This window comes from Alligator mississippiensis, chromosome 1 (genome assembly GCF_030867095.1).
Source record: "Alligator mississippiensis isolate rAllMis1 chromosome 1, rAllMis1, whole genome shotgun sequence".
NCBI classification, from domain to species: Eukaryota; Metazoa; Chordata; order Crocodylia; family Alligatoridae; genus Alligator; species Alligator mississippiensis.
Genome location: NC_081824.1, coordinates 247545298 through 247567161, shown reverse-complemented (window position 1 = coordinate 247567161; position 21864 = coordinate 247545298). Strand labels below are relative to the sequence as shown.

At 46.2% G+C, this 21864-nt stretch overlaps 1 protein-coding gene across 2 annotated transcripts in view; it reads right to left on the bottom strand.

Annotated features, from left to right (window-relative positions):
• Positions 1-21864, bottom strand: part of LOC102565877 (protein spire homolog 1) — a 43231-nt gene that overhangs the window by 6669 nt on the left and 14698 nt on the right. For both annotated transcript variants that reach the window (XM_059720462.1, XM_019476108.2), the window contains exons 6-15: positions 21053-21220; positions 17607-17675; positions 16891-17020; positions 16161-16297; positions 15117-15192; positions 12475-12623; positions 10594-10725; positions 9409-9473; positions 8070-8097; positions 5972-6114 (exon numbers count right to left, since the gene is read on the bottom strand). In XM_059720462.1, coding sequence (XP_059576445.1) covers positions 5972-6114; positions 8070-8097; positions 9409-9473; positions 10594-10725; positions 12475-12623; positions 15117-15192; positions 16161-16297; positions 16891-17020; positions 17607-17675; positions 21053-21220 — 1097 coding nt within the window. The remainder of the gene's footprint in view (positions 1-5971; positions 6115-8069; positions 8098-9408; positions 9474-10593; positions 10726-12474; positions 12624-15116; positions 15193-16160; positions 16298-16890; positions 17021-17606; positions 17676-21052; positions 21221-21864) is intronic.

The following is a 21864-nucleotide window of genomic DNA, read 5'->3' as shown; positions in this document are numbered from 1 at the left end:
AGAGCACAGCTCTGAAGGATGCCATCTGTTGGCTCTAGTCTAACCCCACTTAGAATCATTCTTGGGAAGAACTAATAAGGATCAGCACATCTCCATTAAACTGAGGGTCATTCCAGAGCGATAGGTTCCCCCCCCCCACAACACACAATTACTGCACTTTCCCAAGCCTGGCAATGAAAGCAGAGATCTGGTGAGAACTTTAGCTGGTTCAAAATGTAGCTGCTCATCTGATAGGCCAGTGGGGGCCAACTCTTTTTGGCAGGTGTTCCACAAATGAGCATCACACTTTCCCTCACTGCCTCTCTGGTCTTCTACCCCTGCTTAGTTTGCTGCTCTGCTTCCTACCCTATCTGCTGCTGTGTTGCCTGTCACCTCCCTAGTCCACTGCATGCGACACAGATCCTTTTTATACCACCTGTAGCTTGACCCCCTCACCCCCATGTTATGCAATGACAACTGCTAATAACATCCCGGTAGCCTGGAATTTCCACTCTTCAATTAGGATCAGGGTCCACATCTTGAGTCCCGCGGCTGCAATGGACAGGTTGGGTCAACCCCAAAGAGAACTTTCAGGTCTACGATGGAAAGACTGCTGTGACAATTGCTTGTCATAATGGGAGGATGCAACTGTGAACTTGCAGAAAAAGACACAAGAAATCTGTCTTCTTCCTAAATGGCCAAGAATGATCTTGTCACATTATAAACAAAGACAAGAAACTTGCCATTTTGGGACAGCTTCCCCTGAAAGGAGACACCTTCTATACCAGTAGAATGGGAGCGAGGACCAAGTAAATACCTTTATCTGTTTCATGATCCATTCAAATACTGTAGTTCAAGGGTGGTCAAGCCAAGGCATATGTGCCATAAGTGGCACAGGCAACTTGTGCGCGACACAAATTGGGGAGGGAGCAGCAGCATACCAACAACATTGGTGTGAAAGCCCGCTGCGCCCCCGCTCCCCCAAAGCCCCCCAGAAACCCTCCAGCAGCCGCGGAGCCCCCCGCCGACTCCCAGCACAGCCGGGGTAAGCGGGGCCCATGGAGAGAGGGGGCAAACCCTTAGTGAGTGATAGGAGGCGGCTGAGTGGAGCCGGGCCGGGTCAAGCCCCGCCCAGGCCCCTACTTCGCCCAGCCCCCCATGGAGCCGCGCGACCGGAGCCGCGCGACCAGGCTGCGCAAACAGGCGCGCTTCTTTGCCGGCGTGTGAGTTACCGCGGAGTTCACGCGGGAGAGCACACGGGAGGGCCCAGGACCCTGCCTGAGCACCCCCCAGGGTAGACAGCCCCAACTGTAGCCAGCCTCCCAGAGGCATGACACGGATGGGCACACGCCGCACCCCGAGGGTCCCCTTGGGCTCCGCGGTCCCCCTCTCTGGCACCTCAGAGACGGCCACGCAGACGGAGCCCCTGGCTCTCGGCTGCGGGGGCTGCCTGTCCCTTTTTCAGGCTCTGGGGCCCGGGAGCATGGCGACCTCCCCTTGTGGGGTCTGCTCCCTTTTGGGGTCTCTGGCGCGCCAGCTGGAGGAGCTCCAGGCCACAGTCCAGAGACTGTGTGCCATCAGAGACTGTGAGCAGGAGATAGACTCCTACTGCCAGGCCCTTCTCCCCCGGGAGGCAGAGGGCAGATCACAGTCTCCCTCCACGCCAAAGGAGGACTCTGGGACCTCCTGCTGTGTCCAGCCAGGGGCATGGACCAAGGTGGTCAAGGGCCCTAAGGCCCGCCGCACCAAGGCCCCTCCCCCACCAGAACTGAGCAACAGGTACGCACCTCTTGCCGCCCCAGCAGAGCCTGCTGAGTTGCCGGCCCCCACGGGCAACATGGGCCTAACTGCAGCTCCCGCCCCTGCTCTCCCCAAGACAAAATGTAAGGTGTTTGTTGTGGGAGACTCCCTCCTGAGGGGGACGGAGGGGCCAATCTGCCACCCCGACCCCTTAGCCCGGCAAGTCTGCTGCTTCCCAGGGGCCCGCATCCGGGACATTACGGAGAGGATCCCAAAGCTCCTTAAACCCACAGACCACTATCCCATGCTCCTTATTCATGTGGGCACCACATGAATAAGGAGCACTCCCAGACAGGTCATGAGGCGCTACAGGGATTTGGGAGCGGGGCTTAAGGGTCTGGGGGCACAGGTGGTGTTCTCGTCGATCCTCCCAGTCTCAGGCTATGGGCTGAGAAGGGACAGGAGGATCTATGTGGTCAACCAAAGACTGCAGCGCTGGTGTCGTCAGGAAGGCTTTGGCGTTCATGACCACAGCCCGCTCTTTGGCGAGAGAGGCAGCGAGCTGCTGGGAAGAGATGGTCTCCACCTCTCTCCCCTAGGGAGGAGGCTCTTCTCAGCCAGACTGGCTGACCTGCTCCACCGGGCTTTAAACTAAGCCCGTTGGGGGACGGGGGGGACTACCGCCACTGCTGGCCCACTGAGCAATCCTTGCAAAGCCAGCGGATCACGGTGCTTCAGGGAGCCCACCCCAGCCCCAGCCCTGGTAAAATCTGTGGGTAAGGAAGGAGCCCCCCAGGGGGCACTTGCCTGCCTGTACACTAATGCCAGGAGCTTGGGGAATAAGCAGGAGGAACTCATCCTGCTCAGTGCAAACAATTACGATGTCATAGGGATAACGGATACCTGGTGGGACTCCACCCATGACTGGACCACGGGGATAGATGGCTATACCCTGTACAGGAGGGATTGTATAGAGAAAAGGGGCGGGGGTGTAGCTCTCTATGTTAAGGAAAGCTACACGTCCCTGCAAGCCGATATTGGCGACCAGGGTGGACGGCTGGAGACCCTCTGGGTTAAAATCCGTGGGGAACACGGCACAGGGGACACAATGGTGGGAGTCTATTACAGACCTCCCACTCAAAGTCCTGAGCTTGACCAGGAGTTTGCCCAGGAACTGGCTGAGGCAGCTTGCTCCAGGACCATGGTTGTCATGGGTGACTTCAATTACCTGGACATCTCATGGGAGGATCGCTCAGCAAAATCTGAGCGGTCACAGAGCTTCCTCTCGTGCGTGGATGACCTCTACCTGACTCAAGAAGTCTATGGGCCAACGAGAGGCAAAGCGCTGCTCGACCTGGTACTGGCTACTGGGGATGACCTAGTCAGCAACCTAGTGATTGATGGGAAACTGGGTGACAGCGACCACGAGCTGATCACCTTCACCATCTGCCGAAAAGCTGGCAAGTCAGTCAGCAACATGCAAGTCCTTGACTTCAGGAAAGCCGACTTTGACAAGCTCAGGAGGCTTGTCAGTGAGGCCCTAAGGGACCGTGACCACAGGGAGAGGGGAGTTCAAGAAGAGTGGTTGCTCCTCAAGGGAGCGATCCTCAATGCACAAACTAAGTCTATTCCATCTCGGAGGAAAGGCAGCAAGAGGGCACAGCAGCCCCCCTGGCTCTCCAGGGACCTGGCAGACCTCCTGAGGCTAAAAAGAAAGGCCTACAAAGGATGGAGGATGGGAGTCACCTCCAAGGAGGATTATTCTGCACTGATCCGGTCCTGTAGGGAGCAGACCAGGAAAGCCAAGGCTGCAACTGAACTCCAGCTAGCTTTGAGCATCAAGGATAATAAAAAGTCCTTTTTCAGATATGTGGGGAGCCGGAGGAAAAGCAGGGGCAACATTGGACCCCTGCTGAACCAGATGGGGCAACTGACAACTGACGCCCAGGAAAAAGCCAACCTATTAAATAGGTACTTTGCGTCAGTCTTTCATCAGCCCCAAGGGACGCCCATGCCCGCTACAGGGCCAGGTAGTCCGGGTGAGGGTGATCCCCTGCCCTCCATTAATGCTGACTTTGTGAAGGAACATCTTGAGAAGCTGGATACCTTCAAGTCAGCCGGCCCTGACAATCTTTACCCCAGGGTACTCAAGGAGCTGGCGAGCATCATAGCCCAGCCTCTAGCACGGATCTTTGAAAATTCTTGGCGCTCTGGTGTAGTGCCCGAAGACTGGAAGAAGGCCAATGTGGTGCCTATCTTCAAGAAAGGGAGGAAAGTGGATCCGGCTAACTATAGGCCCATCAGCCTGACTTCTATCCCGGGGAAGATCTTAGAAAAGTTTATTAAAGAGGCCATCCTTAATGGACTGGCCGACGTCAACATCTTAAGGGATAGCCAGCATGGGTTTGTTGCGGGTAGGTCTTGCTTGACCAATCTCATTTCCTTCTACGACCAGGTGACCTATCACCTGGACAAGGGAGAAGAGATTGATGTCATATATCTTGACTTCAAAAAAGCCTTCGATCTGGTGTCCCATGATCACCTCTTGGAGAAACTGGCCAATTGTCGCCTTGGGTCCTCCACGATCCACTGGCTAGAAAATTGGCTCCGGGGTCGGACCCAGAGGGTAGTAATTGATGGAAGTCACTCATCGTGGTGTCCTGTGACCAGTGGAGTCCCCCAAGGCTCTGTCCTTGGACCCATACTGTTCAACATCTTCATTAACGATGTGGACACTGGAGTCAGAAGCGGACTGGCCAAGTTCGCCAATGACACCAAACTTTGGGGCAAAGCATCCACACCAGAAGACAGGCGGGTGATCCAGGCTGACCTGGACAGGCTCAGCAAGTGGGCGGACAAGAATCTGATGCTGTTCAACGCCGATAAATGCAAGGTTCTCCACCTTGGGAAAAAAAACCCCACAGCATCCTTATAGGCTCGGCAGTGCTATGTTGGCTAGCACTATGGAAGAAAGAGACTTGGGAGTCATCATTGACCACAAGATGAACATGAGCCTGCAATGCGATACGGCGGCTAGTAAAGCGACCAAAACGTTGTTTGCATCCATAGATGCTTCTCAAGCAAATCCCGGGACGTCGTTCTCCCCCTGTACTTGGCCTTAGTGAGGCTGCAGCTGGAGTACTGTATCCAGTTTTGGGCTCCACAATTCAAAAAGGATGTGGAGAAGCTTGAGAGAGTCCAGAGAAGAGCCACGTGCATGATCAGAGGTCCGGGAAGCAGACCCTATGATGACAGGCTGAGAGCCCTGGGGCTCTTTAGCCTGGAAAAGCGCAGGCTCGGGGGTGATCTGATGGCCACCTACAAGTTTATCAGGGGTGACCACCAGTATCTGGGGGAACGTTTGTTCACCAGAGCGCCCCAAGGGATGATGAGGTCGAATGGTCACAAACTACTACAAGATCGTTTCAGGCTGGACATAAGGAAGAAATTCTTTACTGTCTGAGCCCCCAAGGTCTGGAACAGCCTGCCACCAGAGGTGGTTCAAGCGCCTTCATTGAACACCTTCAAGATGAAACTAGATGTTTATCTTGCTGGGATCCTATGACCCCAGCTGACTTCCTGCCCTTTGGGCAGGGGGCTGGACTCAATGATCTTCCGAGGTCCCTTCCAGCCCTAATGTCTATGAAATCTATGAAACATGGGAGAATCAGGACAATACCACCCAGAACATCATCATTAACTTACCTGAGGCAGGACAAGAGGATTGGAGTGGCACTCAGAGTGTGCAGGGATTATCTGGTAGCACGCCTGCCAAAAATGTTGGCCCTCACTGGTGTAATCTATCACCAGGATGCTACTAGTTCAGAGGGAGTCTTCCCCATGGCATACAGAGTTGCTGCCTATGAACTACACAAGCCCTAACTGTGCTGATATTCAGGATATTTCACCTTGGGGAAATGCTGCCACCTTCAATTAAGTTGTCAGTGACTCTCTTTCCAGCACATGCATCTTTCAGGTGAAATGCTCATACCCATTCTACTCACCTCTGTTGAGAGTCTGAAATCCCATGGCATTCTTTTAAAAGAGAATGACAGATAACTCAGACTAGTGGCCAGGCCAATCAGCCATTAAGCATAAAATGATATCGACAGAAGTGGTATAGATTCTAATGTTGTCCGTTATAATTTTGTTTTGCCTGCACAATTCCTACTTTCATGAAGCAATTGCCTGCTCTCAGCAGTGGCTTTTAGTTACCCAAGTGAAAAGACCAGAATGTGTTTTCACAGCTTACCTAGGACAGCTCCAATGTTCTACTTCATACAACATTTGGGAGGTTCTCTCTTCTTGCACAGCTGGGTCCTCATGTTTGGAGACACTTAGTGGTTTTAGGAAGCCGAGTGGGAGATGTACACACTGTCTGAAGGGCATTGACATCTGAAACAAAACATCATGAAAGTTAATCCATCAAGAGAGGGGTGGGCAATTATTTCAGCTGGAGGGCAACTTAATGAGTTTTGGCAAACTGTCAAGGGCTGCAAGGGTGGCCCCATCCCATGACAACTGCCCCACCCCCTGGTTGGCATCTTGGGACCAGAAGTCCTGCCCCCTAACCTTTGCCACTAGAAGTGCCTCCCTTTGCCCCCAGAAGTACTCCTTTTGGGAAGGGGGTTTGCCATCTTGGTACCAGAAAAAAAACCAAACAAAATTACAAACTAAACCCCCCCCCCCCCAAACCCCAAACATCCACAATAACATTTTATTATTTTTTCCTCCCCAATTTCTGTGTTTCCACTGTGTATATAGAAGTGATTCCATAATAGCTCAAAATGAAGTCTTACTCCTGTATATTGGGGGGGGGGGGTTAGCAGTGCATGGGACTCCCCCAGAGATACACAGGTGTGTAGGGGAAGAGTGTGGTTGTGAGTATGATAAGTTGTGTATGTGAGCCCCTGCGCATGCCCCCCTGAGCCGGTCAGCACCCATCTCTGCCCCACCGCAGCCCAGAGCCTGTGTGCCCTGAAGTGCCTCCTCAACACTGCCAAGAGCACACAGCCCCAGCACTGCCCTGCGCCTGCTCTGCACTGCCTGGCTGTGGCACGTCTTGCTGCCCCTGGGCACACAGCAGTGCTGGGGCAGCTCTGTGGCTGGACTGCTTTTCTAGGCAGCTCAGTGGCAGTGGTTCCTTCCAGCTGCTGCTGGCCCCAGCCCCACAGTACCAGCGGGGACTAGCGTGCACAGCCCCGACCCAGCATGTCCTGCACCTGCTCCGGACTTGCCCATCTAGGCTCAGCAGAAGCGGTGGCAGCCAGGCAGAAACTGCTGTTCAGCGCAGGGGAAAAGCGGCTCCTCCCCCTTGCCACTTCTGGGCGGTGCTCACTGCAGCCACCTGGAGCCCGCACCATGCCAAGCTGCCCATTTGTCTCCATTACCACCGTCTCTGAGCTGCTCACTGAGCAGAGACAGTACAGAGCAGCCTCAGGGCAGCAGTGATGGAAGTTCAGGGCAGCCCGACATGGTGTGGGTTCCAGGTGGCTGCACCAAGAACTGCCTGGCAGCGACAAGGGGAAGGGGTGGCTTTTCCCCCAGGCTGAGCAACAGTTTCTGTCTGGCCACCATTGCTGCTGCTGCTCAGCCTGGATGGGCAAGTCTGGAGTAGTCACAGGGCACGCTGGGATTAGCGCACACAGCTGCAATCTGTGGGGCTGGGGCCAGCAGTGGCAGCAGCCAGAAGAAGCCACTGCCACCCGGGCTGCCTAGAAAGGCAGTCCAGCTGCAGAGCCGTCTCAGCCCCACTGCGTGCCCAGAGGATGGCAGGAAGGTCCATGGTGGGATCAAGGGACCCACCATGGGCTGGACAAAGCTGCTCTGTAGGCCAGAGCCCACAGGCCATATTTTGCCCATCCCTGATCAAGAGAATGGCTCTTTCATGTCTTTTTAAAGAAAGCTAGCATGTCTTTGTGAGAGTTTACTTAATGTATGACTGGTTTGTTACTACATCATTAAAAGGTGGACACTTCCATAGTTCAAAGGTTGGGAAGTTCATTGCAATAAATACTCTACCCAGTGACTACCCGGCAGTTTACAAAAGGTGGGTGGGGTATCATCATCTCCATCGTAATGAGAAAAAGAATCCTGAAGCAATTTGCTCAAATTCACAGCAAATTAGTGGCTAACCCTAGGTCCTTTATCTACTGGACCATGAGGTCTCATGCTGTTTGGTCTATAGACAGATTCTGTTATTGTTTTGAAATCTTGTAAAAAAAGCTCATTCCATTTGCTTAGAGGCAGGGTGGAAAACAGTTTAAAGACTAATATAAAAACAGACACAGCAGGAGAAAGAAAATGTTTAGTAGTGGATATGTCACAGGGGAGTCAAACGAGAGATGTACCTTGATGCAGCAGTCACAGCAGATAACACTAAGAAAAAACCAAAACACACACATAGTGTTATTACCCAAATGAAGTTCAGGAGATTTATGTTACATGCAAAGACAGGAATGTTGTTTTTCTCCCCCTCTCCCCACCCCCAGAAAACTCAGAATAAAAACTCAGAAACGTTTTTTTTTAAATAACAGATCAAGCCTGAGATAAGCAAATTATAGAACTTTCCTGTTCGTTTACTGTTAGCAATCAATCAGAGAGAGGTAGTTAGCTTTCTGTTTACAAATATACATCTTTATACTGGGTGCATGCAAAACTTCAGTCTGTAGACATGCTCACTGTTTGCCACAAATATGCAATATTCCTAATCCAGTATTTCTCTCTCATGACTAGCCAAACAAGTCACCAAGTGTTGACACCCGCAGATGACCCCAGTTTAAGTGGGCTGCATCTGCCAGAAACAAAATGCATCTTAAATGACCAAGACACACCTTATACACTTTGCAGGTCACAAGCCTGTATTCATGATTCATCAGGCTGCAGATCCTAAACATTTGAAGCAAGATCAAGTGATGTTCTGTGCTGAGACCTTGAGGACAAGGATTTTTTGTGATATCTTACAGAGGACCAACTGTGTAGTTGACAGACCTGATAGAAATGCTATCAAGTATCAAGCACCATTCATTAGGTCAGTTAATGATATTGTTCCAATTGGTACTGTCCCGATTCTCCCATATGTTGTTAGCATGCTATCTGTAGGGTGGCTCTTGTGTTGACAATTGCTTCCACTTTCTCCTTCTGTTGGATTGTACCATCAGGGTTTTTTGGTAGAAGGTGCGAGACTGTTGTGACCGGAAGAGGGGCACTGGAAGTCTGAAAGCCTGTTCAACCGCCCTTCCCAAATATGTAGTTAGTTCAATAAAAGATAAATCACACACAAAAAAATCCTCATCTTCCATACCCATACTGGACTATATCACAGCTACAACACTCCAACTCTACTTTAGAATCTGAGGAAGTTCAAATCCAGCCTTTGTGGCCAAGGCTGGTTTCCAGACTAGAGATGCTTATTGCTAAGAGGGAACAAGTATGCTACTTGTGTAGTACATTTGTTTGGTTATTGTTCATGAATTTTAGAAGTCAAGAAGTTTAGAGAGTATTTAAAAGATTAATTTTTCCTTCACCCATAGCCATAACAGTTATAACAGTGCTTCACTCTGTTTGCAAACTTAAAAGGGCTAAACAGCCTGTTCTTATCAGAATGCTGCAATTGTTTGAAAGCTAAATTATTCATCAAAGTCTTTTGACCCTTCCTCTTCACCCCAAACCCTTTCATACTCAGCTTACCTGCTACAGAGATGACAGCTGTAAGGCCATTTAAAGAACATCTGCTTATGGCAACTGAAACAGACCTAGACAGAAGAATTATCCATGAATGCCAATGGAAAGATACTTTGGCAAGCTATGTATGTTGACAATACAAAGCATTTTCCATGTAAGCCAGTCCTCTGACAGCTTTAGATCTACACAGAGAAACAGAGTTCAGATAAAGGATAGCAGAGGCACAGGAGTTACGATCTATAGGCAAGAAGTTTTTTCTATAAGATTTAAAAATTGAAGTGTTTACAATGCAGAGACTTGGGAAGGCTGATCCAGGCAGGAAGAGCTGTAATGAAGGCTCTTGACTGAACAAAGTGCAAAAGAATAAAATGTAGCCAGTGAGGAGGACAGGGCAAGGCTAGCAGGAGAATGGAGACAATCTTTGAAGCATGGACTAGAACAATTCCAAGCCAATTAAGATAAGTCAGGGCAAACTTAAATGTGATTCTGAAGGGAATTATAAGCCCTACAGAAGATGCCAAGTCTCTTGAATTCAACGAAAGGACAGCACGAATGCACAGATCAACATGAATACACAGCTAATGTGAAGTGATATTACACCACAGGCCTGAAACCTAGGGGACTAGAGCAGTGCTTCTCAACCTGTGGGTCATAAGAATATATGTTAGGGTCATAAACAAAACTTTAAAAATGAATTCTCCTTTAAAGGAGAAAAAACCCATGAGAAACCATGGGTTTTCCCTTGCAGGCTAACAACGTTTCAGTTTGCAAGGGGCTGGTTGCCTCCCTCCTCCCCACCCCAAACACTGTATCAGGAATGAGGGGCACTAGGCCAGGGCTGGCCATCACTGTTTACAAATGGGTTCTGGTACAGAAAAAAAAAGGTTAAGAACCACTGGACTAGAGCATGGGGAAAACAAAGCTGCAGTAGTTAAGAAGAAAAAAAAATGTTAACAGTCAACAACTTCAGAAAAGATGGAAGGAAGGTAGGGGTGCATACAAACAGTGTTGGAGATGGACATGTGTGATATGAAAGAAGAGGATTCAAGGTCATGAATACCACAATTAGATTGTGGAAGGAAACTGTTACAGGAGGCTCCCCCCACCCCAAACCAAAAGCATCATGCAGACATGGATGCCTAGCGAGGACCTTTCAAAAAGGACAGTATGCTGAAGGAGAATGCTACATACCTTGGCTCTTGAAGATATACTGCAACCATATCTTTGGAAAGCAATCTCCATTTCAGATGCCATCATGGCATATCGGGTTCCAATCAGATCAGTAATAGTTGGCAATGGCCACTTTGTAGAATTCTCTCTCTCCTAGGCAAACAACTAAGAATTAACACATCAGCAAAAGTGCCAGGAGGCTATCAAGTTACTTTAAAACAGAACTGAACTTTACACCAAAGTGACAGAGACAACCCTGGAATGCTAACTGCCCCAACCATTTAATGCATCTCTCCTCAAATTCAGTTCTGCCAGGATTCTCTGCAAAAGATAAACCATGTTCCAAATTACCTTGTAAGAACTACCCTTTACAGCTTCATGCAACACCAACATCTCTATTCCCTGCCCCCCACCCTCCCCATTCCTATGCAAAGACCAGCCTTTGGTTTGTTACAACCAGAGGCTTCTGGGCATTTGTAGATGATACTTTAAAGTGGCTTTAAAGTGGGTTAAACGCCTTTTGCACTGCTTTAAAGGTGCTGTTTGCACATTTGGCAGCGGCATAGTGCACCTTAAATGACTTTGGAATGCAACAAATGACTTTGGGGCAATGCAAAGTAAAACACATCCAAGGAGTCTTAGTTTCCTACCCTACAGCCGCAGAGGGAAGCACTGGGCTCTATGCAGCTCAGGGGCTGTGCAGGCAGACTGGCAGCAGCCTGTGAAGGCAGGTTTCACAGAAAGGGTGGAAAAAAAAGGCAGTGAGCCTGATCTTTTGTTTTTTTTCCTCCCCCTGGAGCCTGCCTGCATGAGCTGCACAGGGGCCCGGTGTTTTCCTCTGCAGCTGTGATGCCCCCCGGAGCTGGGTGCCTGTGGGCAGGTGCTGTGGAGGGAAGCACTGCAGGCCTGACTGCTAAACTACTGTGTTACCAGTTACCAAAAATCAATCATGATTCACTCTGGGACCAGCTCAATACACAGCAGCTAGCTAATGTAACAAGCAAAGATTAACACCTACAAAACCACAAACTAAGGAGAGGAAAGAATCAATGCAGACAGTCAACTGCCCCAAGACAGAGACGGTCAGTCGCACAAGCACCCACGTCACAAGTTTTGCCTGTCAGCAACTAGGGGTGAAAGGCTCCAGAACCCCCCTGCACATAACTCCTTAACAGCTGGCAGGCTTCGTGACCACAGCAGAGGCTAGCAGGCCTGCAGTTTTCACCCTGCTGCGCCTTAACACACACAGGGTCATCTATGTCACAAGTTTTGCCTGTTAGCAGCCAGAGGTGCAGGGCCCCAGAAGCCAGACTCTCCCTGCACTTATCTCCTTGAAACTTGGCAGACTCTGGCCTCAGCAGGGGTGACCACCTCTGCAGTTTTCACCCTGCTGTGATATAACACATACATGTGACATGAGTTTTGCTTTCAAGAATTTGGGGTACAGTTTTCCCCAAACCCCTGCACCCATCTCCTTCAATTTTGGCAGGATTCATGCTCTCCACAGAGGCTACCAACCCTGCAAGTTTCATCCAAATCAGATAAAAAACAACAAAGTTATAGATATTTCATTGATTCCCCATTATGCCCTATGGCCGGATCTCTGAAGCAGCTCCGAAGCTTTGGCCAAATTGAAGCAGGAAACCTATTTGGAGCTCTGAATCGGATCGCTGGCATCTGAAGCTGAATCGAAAAGCTGCCTATTCACACAGGCCTAGTAAGTATAAAAGTCTGAATTATAGTTTGGGAAGCACCATTGCCCCTCCGCTGTTCTACTTCATAAGTCACTTTTTGTGTCATAAATCAAGCTGTAAGCCTCAGCACAACCAATAACCCATGTTATTCCTAGCTTGTGATAGCAAAGACTGGAACTGGTGCTGCAGGCCCATGTTGAGGACTTACATGCTCCTTGCTTTTCAGGGCACTCCCTATAGACATCGATCTCCTTTGGCAGGAAGGTTGCTGATGGTTTGGATTCAGAAAGCTGTGTGTGTTAAGGTCACTTGGCACTGAAATTCCTGTGGGAGTAAACTTGCAGTCTGCAGAGAAACCTGGGTATAAGAAAAGGATTTTAAGGATTTTAAGTAAATGCAGACAGGATCTGGCAACTTCTCAGTATTCTCTAGATGAGGTTAAATGTTCAAAAACTGCAAGTTGATTTCTGAAGGCATGATTTCTAGAGAACCTTTGCTCCATTTGCCCCCTGTCAGCCCTGGTCACAACATTTCCCACACCCCAAAATATTGAAAATACTGTAATTAGACTTGTATGCAAGCAGCAGTGGTGTTTTGCTTATAAGCAAGATCCTGCTTTAAAAGTCAAATGATGCACTTCTTTCTTTTCACTCAAACATTCTAAAGTCTCCCTTGTGTTCTGAAACTGGAAACCTAGGAGGATTTTTAGTACTGGAAGTTCAGTTTGTGTAAAAGTTGTACAGCCAATGCAATGGTTGGAGGGGGTGCGAATGGCTTTCAAAGGACACTCTCCAACTTTGTGTGTGTGGAGAAGATACTCATGTCAAGTGGCGTTAGCAGACTAATGGTCTCAAAAAAGTAGGGAAGCAAACAGGGTGGATTTGATTTAAAATCAAACCAATTTAAATCATGATTTAAAATCACTGGTCAGGAAGCCTCAATTTAAATCACTGTTTTCTACAGAAAGTGCATTCTTGTTGGTCGATATAACCTTAATACATATTATTCACAACTCAAAAATAGATGTACATTTCATTTTTAAAAGGTACACCCTATACATTTTAAAGCGATGATTTATTTTGATTTTTTTCAGATTAATTTTGCAGCTACAGGAGAAAACTAAATTATGACATTTAAATTGTTTTATTTAAACTAAAATAATAAGCTTATGTATTTTGGATATTTTTCTTCAACAAACATGTATAATTATTTTATTTTAACAAAACAAGCATGTGCATTTTGGAAGCTTTAACTATTTTAATTATGTGAAATGTGTTTTTAACAAAAATTAAATGGATTATTTCAGACAGATCAATATGAGAAATTTAAAATACTGGGTTATGCAGCAAGCTCACTCTTTACCTTCCTCTTCCTGTTTATTCATGAACTGGAGAAGACAAGCTTTCCTCCTTTTTCAGTTCTTAAGCGATTTCTCAAATTTAGAATGAATTAGCCCAAAGAAAGAAAATAGTATGTTGCTACCTGCAGAAGAAGCTACTGCTGTTAAAGGGTGGATTATTACTTTGATAGTCTCTGATGGATTAAGGTGCTTAATTGATTTCCATCAGTTCAGTTAAAACCTCATCAGCAAACATTTCTTGAATGGTTCACCCTTAGCCCTGAAATTTATTGTAACTGGTATTATGAAGGGATGATTGCTGGATGCCCATGTCATAGCCAACTCCTCCTCTTCAACAGTTAAGGATTGACCCTGGTACCAAGTATTGAGACTAATGCCAAGGAAGTGAGCTGGAGATAGTGCTTGCTCCATTTTGTTTTTTTAGTGCCTGTAATTTAACTCCATCATTATATATTTCTTTTTTCTGAGGTCTCACTCATTTCCTTCCAAATTTCAACAGCATCAGCAGTAAAACAGCCATATCTCTGAGCTTTGTTCAAGGCTATGGAAAGAGGCTTCAGGATAGTCAGCACACGTTCTACATTTCTCAATGTTGAGAGCATTGGCTATGACAGTTCCATCTATTTAGTCATGGTTTTATTCACAAATTGTCATCAGATTAGGCCAGTTCTCAATATAAATCACTCAAAACAGTCCACTACTGAGTTCCATTGCATGTCTTGTGGGAGAGTTAGTTTGGTTCCTCCTGGTTTTTTGTTTTTTTTTCAGAGCAGCTGCTGCAAAGTGGTTGTTACGGAAGTTATTTCAACAACATTAGCCTTTATTTCTGGAGCACTGAAGTCTTTGGCTAAAAGGTGCATCAAATGAGTGCTGTAGCCATATGTTATTAGCTTGGGGCTTTCTTCTAGATTTCTTCTCATCTTTGATATATTTGCAGCATTGTCTGTGACAAAGCTGTATACTAGAGATTTGAATCCCTCCCCCAACAGTTTGTTATAGCTTTTACTGCTACTTCTTGCAAGTACTCTGCTGTGTGTGGATTTCCTGATGTTTCAGTTGTTTCTGTAGACAGTCCTTTCTTCTGTCGTCCACAATGATCCAGTAATATGTGCTTGTGTGACATTGCTCCAGCCAGCAAGACAGGTTAACAATTTTTTCCCCTCGAGACTTTTTGCACACTGTTCAATTTCTCCCTCATACACTTTATCCAGCAATATTGTCTCAAATAGTATATTTGGAAGTTATAATCCCTATTCCATGATATCTTTGAGCTTTAACATAGCTTAAATCATCTTTATTTAGGGTTGGGTTTTTTGTTTTTTTTTAAAGCATCTTAAAAAGTATGCAATTCATTAAAAAGAAAAAAAATCTGACTTTTTTTTTTTTTAAATAGTTGATTTTTATCCACCCTGAAAACAGAGGATGGTCATGGGAAAGTACATACCCACTAACCCCAGCACTCAGATCGCAGTGACAAAGGAGACACTGACCTCTGCTGTTGCAATTCTGTGAAGATGACCTTTCTGAGGTCACTCTCTGGGCATTTTCCAATGGCCAACCTCCTTCCTGTGGACAATAAATTAAATTTTTTTATACCTAGCACAGAAATATGTCCCCAGGCATGCCTTACTTGGTTAAATTACCTTGGCATAATCCAGATTTGAAGAGATTAGCATGTGTACTAAGAACTGCTAAGGAATGAGACAACTGGGGCTCTTATGAAGTAACTGAGAAAATGTCATTCCAGCACTAACAATTCTAACAGTGTCTCCTATGATTTCTTAAATTCTTAATGAACCAAAAAAAGCTCTACCAACTCTACACTGGAGCTCTGCTAACACTTATTAGTATTTCAAGCACAGATGCCTATAGAAAAATTTCCACTTTGCAGGCCAGAGTATGTGCCAGAAGCGATTACACATTAAGGCTTTATTTTTGTTCCAGGTGGTTACTGACTAAATACAGCTTGAATTTTACATGTCAAATGTTTGAACCAATTGTGTTAAATCCAATGAGTTTAGAAAAAGTAATTTAAAATGTGTTGAAAATAAAGTGCTTGCTTAGATGCTCCGCAGGCAGAAGAAACTAACTTAATTGGTTTAGTTAGTTACTTAAAGAAAATTATTCAGTCCGTTTTACTATAAACTCCATGCGATAGGAAATGCAAACACTTCTAGAATAGAGAATAGTGACCAAGTAGCATGTTGTATTATACAAGTGAAAGGAAGAGAACAGAAGAAAGATTTTCCAATTTTGGCCAAGGAAGCCCCTACTCATGCAAGAGAGTCTATGAGATCTCTGCTTAAAAAGCAGGAAGGACTACAGTTCAGCTACCCTATAAAAGTGATGTCAAGCACGGCTTGGAATTCTGTAGCCAAGAGGACTCCAATGAACTAAATTCCTTTATCTGGGAAGGAAGAAAGGCCTCAAGATTTGAACCTGAAGTTTCAGGGTGCATGCACCTGCAGTGTGATGCAGTGTGATGCCTGAATCACTTCACCCTCTCTAAATTGTGGTTTCATTTCAAGACTTACCTGAAATTCTTGGCCCAGCAGGTCAGAACCCAGCAGCCAGTTTTCAGCTTTGTGAGCATGAAGTCCGGTACTGGCATTTTGAACAGATAAACCACTGTCACAAGGAGAATTAAAGATGTTTAGTGTCACAGAAGCATCTGTAAAAAACAAAACAAGACACGGAAACAAGTTTCAGTGCAAGAAAGCTGGACTGTTTGGCAAGCAGAGGGGGGGGAGGTAGGAAAAGTGTGTGTTCAGGCCCAACCCAGACCAGCAGAAGTTGAAGGACATGTGCAATATTGGCAGTCAGCTGCTCTTCCTCCTTCTCATTAGCTAGGACTCATCCAATAGCCTTAACTCTGGTTCCTTAACTCTAGCCACAAGATGCATTGCCTCCCACCCCACCAAAGACTCCCTGCATCTCTACAGTTTAGTCATCATGAGAGCACTCTGGTGCAGCACAGATACCATTCATGGGCAATAGCTTATCTGCTGCCTGCAGTCTCAGAATATGCATGTTCTGACTTTCCTCCTAAAAGATGAGGTACCCCAACCAAATCAGCTGGCCTTAGCACGTAACATGAGCTAAAGGCATCTGCACAGTGGCATGCTGGTGCACCTGACAATGGAGCCAAAGCCACTCATTCATGTCCTTTACTTCATCCACCTCAAACCCTGAACTCATACACCACAACTGATGCTGGTTTGTTAGGAGTCAAGCTGCTTTGTAGATCTAGTGCCCATGTAGTACCTTTGGGCCTACTTCCATTTCTTGCTGTGGGAGATGGCCGAAGCTGGTGTGGCTGTTTTATTTCCATCATGAGCAGCTCATGCTGACTAGGTTCCTGCGGGAAATGGTCCTTCAGTTTTCTCTCTACCACCTGCAATGCAAAGAACAGGGCTAAGAAAAGCAATTAAAGTGAGGAATCCAGGAGCTCCAAACAAGCCTCCTTCTGCCAAGTCAAGTACATTACTATATATCCTTCACACCCAGGCAGAACCCCTGTCCTCCAAGAATTCTTAGTACATACCACCTCTGCATTTCACATACCAATTCCAGTACAACACTGGGAAAGCAATCAATCAGAGCTCACCTGACCAATGGGGATCCTTCCTGTGGACAACTTGCCTTTGCAACACAAGTTGGCAGCTCTAAGAAGAGCTCAACAAGGTTGTACAGAAACATTTTAGGAGCCTTTTGAGTCACAACAGGAGGATTATTGCAGTCTTCTCTTCTTTCCCTTCTCCCACAATCATTTTTACTATTTTAAGTAGCTTTCTTTCTGCCATGTAACAGGGGCTTTTGGGGCTAGCCACTATTTTATTTTGGCTTAGAGAAGAAAAGTGCCATTCTATCCATTCCCAAGTTGAAATGGTAGTTGAGTTGGTGGTGTTTTAACCAGTTTGGTTGATTTAGAAATCCTTCTGCTTATTCCATATCTTTATTTGTGATCCTAAGTCACTTACTGGCTTTAAAGGCAGCTTTAGAGGGATTATGTTTTCTTCAGAGCTCCTGATCTTTTGCTCACTGTTGATCTGAAAGGGCAAGAAAGGAGATTTAAGTGATGAAAGCTCATTTTCTTCTCACTTGGCTTCTTATCCCCAGAAATAAATGAGATTGGGAAACAGTTCCAGTCCCATGCCAAATACCATACAGGCCACTCATGGCTTTTTTAGATAGTGTTTAGCTCAAGGGGTGAGATTAAACAAGGAGTTTTGTTTTTTTAAAGAAGAGGAAGATCAAAGGTGTTAAAAGAAATTTGATGAGGCTTACTCATAAATCTTAAGTCTCCACAGGGTCTTTTCAGGGGTTCCCAGAAGCAACCCAGAAGGCTTTCTGTCTGCAGGCAGTTTTATGAAGTGACATGTATCCTGACACCATTGTTGCATTACAGTCCAAAGGGATGCCACAAACTAGAGCTCAGCACATTTTCCACACCCAATAAGCTAAGAATGGCTCCACTTACAACTCAGTCAAAAGAAACTCCTGAACAGATGAACTACAAATGAAACAACTGGTGAGCACAGCATTAACTCAGTTCAGGGTTTTGTCAAGTGTTCACATTGGAGAATGCCAAGATACGGATCTTCTCGCATGGACACTTCCTCTACTAACTTCAATGCAAACACCCCAGCGTGGACATGAGGAGAGGATATCAGAAATAAGATAAAACCCAAATTTTTAATGCAGTGGGTTTTATGTTTCCATATTATTCACCTGTCCTTGCAGGTAGGACTACTGAGTACTAGGATGCCCAGGCAGTGAGGAAGGACACCATGTATATCCCTAAATAACTCAGTCTGACAATGACCCTCCTCTGTTGGTTATACCTTCAGTTTGCCAACCTGACCACAGTGGGATCGAGACAGATGTGGACAGCCTTGCAAATTCAGAGTGGCATATCTGAATTGAATAGATCAAAGCAGCCTCCAGATACCAGGAGTGAATGGAGGATAGAGCAGTAGCTAACAGGAGGTATCAATGCTTAGTGCCTGCTTTTGTCACAGTGAAATATTTCTGGACTGAATTCTGCTGATTGCAAGTAGCCCACAGGCAATGGCTGGAGAACCCTGGGTCAGTTCATTCAGTCACTGTAGATTATAGCTTTCTCCTGTACGGTGGACCTGTATTTTAGTGCATCATCATCCCTAATTGTTGTACATCAAGACCCATCACCTACCAATTACTAGTCCCCACAATGCATAGTCCACAACATTGCTTCTCAACATTTTTGATCCCATGCCCCACCCAACAACTGCAAAAAGATCCTTGTGACCTCTGGAACCAGAAGCAGAGGAGCAAGGCAGCTAGCTCAGCATTCAGCTTTAAGCAGGAAGCAGTATGGCTACTTTAGGCTGGGTGCAGTCCTTCACTAATTAGTTCTGCCTCAGCACATGATAATTAGTCTGCCTGCAATATCACTTTAAGATGGCTGAACTGCTTCTTGTTTGGGAGGCACAAGAGTAGCAAGGCATCTCAGAGTGATCCTGCCTGCCTCAGTGGAAATATTTATCAGCTGACACTTCAGACCCTAACACCCCTGGAAGCATCTCACCCTGCCCCCAACACCCACCCTTTCAGATCACTTTGAACACCTCTGTGGCCCACTGTTGAGAACCAGTGTTTTCAAAGTACTTTCTTTGGTTCCCACATCACTGTGCCATCTGATCACTTCAAGCTGTGCATGAAGGGCTGGCTGGATTCAGGCTCCTTCTCCAGATTACAACTTTCCAGGCTAAACAGTAGAACTCTGTTATAGTCCAGAATAAGACCCAGTGTTTAACAGGGAGAGACTAGAAGGAACTTGGAGTAAGGGTCTTCATGTCTCGCTCAGTCAGGGATGTTAATCTCTTTAATTTTATGAGCAAATAAGGGGCAGAAAAGCTGATGTTTTAAATATGGTACACCACACTAAAAAGAGTGAAAAGCCTTCTTCTTTATTGCAAACAAACTCGCTTCTTATCTTTTGCCAAAAAGATGGAGAGTCTGCTTTCAGTGCCCCCTGCAATGCCATACCACCTCATTCCAGCCTTTAAAACCTACCATCATTGCTAACTAACCCTGCGGCATGCAAGTGGCACTGCAGACCAAAGGAACTCGGTCATCTTTGCCAACAATGAGCAGCCTTGGAAGCCACTAAGGACTGAATCAGCACAACAGGAGTCTCTGGGAGTTTATTCCACTCTCCTCAGTTTTCCCAAATTCCCATTCAGGGAGTGCTGTGTGGTGTTTGCTGCTTGAGACAGACAAAGACCAAGTGCTTTTACTGATCCAAAGGGAAACATACTTTATATGCACAACTACCATTGGCAGCATCCTCTTTTTCTCAAAAGAGATCAGATGCATAAAGAGCCTGTTGGCACACAGGCTTGTGTTTGAGGTGAAAGGAAAAAGTGGGCAAAAGATAGTTTCATCAAGCAGCTTTGCATGGAGTAACTTAGAGTGCTTTCAGGAGCATTGAGTTTAAGTTCTTGACACTGAAATGAGCGAGCGAGCGAGGTGGTCATACACTAAGTTCCAGCTCAAGGTGAGCTCTAGCCCATACTCAGAGCATAGAAGATCCTGAAGAAAATTACAGGATGTAGATTTGGTTTAAATTAAAATTTGGCAGTTACAAGCTACCTAGAGGAGAAGACTCCAAACTTGACTCCCTGACTACTGCCCAGGGGTGGATCCAAGAGAGGTGCAGTGGAGCAGTTGCACTCCTCTTTGATCCCTGCTCCACCCAAAGTTTAAAACCAAATGCCTGGCAGCAGCATAGCATTTCTATTCAGGTAGCAGTGACTTAATGGCTCAGCATAATCTCCCCAATTCCATCTAAACTCTTCATTCCACAGGTGTTAATACTCTCTCCCCTTTCAATGATCCACTAATCTAGCTATCCTTTCTGCTGCAATTCTGCTGTTAGCTACTTCTGATAACGTAGCTCCTATTTCACAGCCCTGCATACTGGTTTTAACTCCAGCTAAAAACATCAATTCAGGTGTGGAAACATTAACTCGGGTGAGCATTAACTCAGGTGCAGAATTAACTTTCAGTGAAGTACTGGATGCACTGTCAAGATGCTCAAGAAAGTGAGATTGTTCTATGAACCTGAAAGATTCATACATTTAATTTTGATGGCTAAAGAACTAATGGAATGACATCTATGTCTAGTTGGTTGTGATTTTTTTTTTAATACATAATATGTGATGTAGGAAATTAATGCATATTCCAATAAAGTTATTGCTTTTTCCTTTGATCTTAAAACTGAATAATATAGCCTTGGACCCTTAGTACATTCGTAAAGCTTTTAGTTTCCTTTTAGCTGGAGGAAAAAAAAAAAATGTATGGTGTTATATGTGATGGTATACCACATCATCTCAATCCCTCTTTTCAAAATCATAGCTCTACCTATACTACTGCAACTCACCTTCACCTTCTGGAGAGTATGCCTTTTGTGTCGGATGTCATCTGCCAGCATCTCAAAGGGGGAGCGGGCAGACGCTTTTCGAGGACTGTTATGCTGTGGCTGTTCTGTGGCCTTGCGCAGCTTCACTCCCTTCTGCAGTTCACTGACAACATCGTGCCACAAGGCAGCCTGCAATAGGGCAGCACAGGTTGATTAAGCACCATGCCAGGATGTCTGAGGGGCATTTTCCTTGCATTCAAAAAGGGAGGTGCTCAACGAGCAACTCAAGGAATTTATAGCTGCAGAAATACCTGCTTGGGATCCTCAGTCGTGTTTCATTTCTACCACTCATAGAAGTGAAAAGCTGCCTAATGGTTAAGACCAGGTAGGACCAGGAAATGAACTCCTGGGTTCACTTCCCAGTCCTGTCATTAACTTAATGCATGCTTCCATTTAGAAAGTAGCCTCTGCCTCAGTTAGCCTCTGTGAAGGAATGGATAAGATATTTAGTCACTCCATGGCTGCTCCAGGGCATGCTATTTTGCAGAGCACTAAGGCCCTTGATGAAATTCTATACTAGCTATTGAAATAATTAAAGTTGCCCTGGAGTATAAAGTCCAAAATCCCTACCCACATAGTTCTGAATTCCTTACATAACTGGGGTATGAAGTTGACTTACAAGGCCAAATTAGTCATCTGGACTTAACTACAGCATCCAGTTGGGCAACCACAATACGTGCTCATCCCATTTTGTATGCCTAGCTGCCTTCACATGGATGCTGAGGTATACAAGATAACCCAGTCAACCTGAAAAACTCAACTTGGATCTGCAT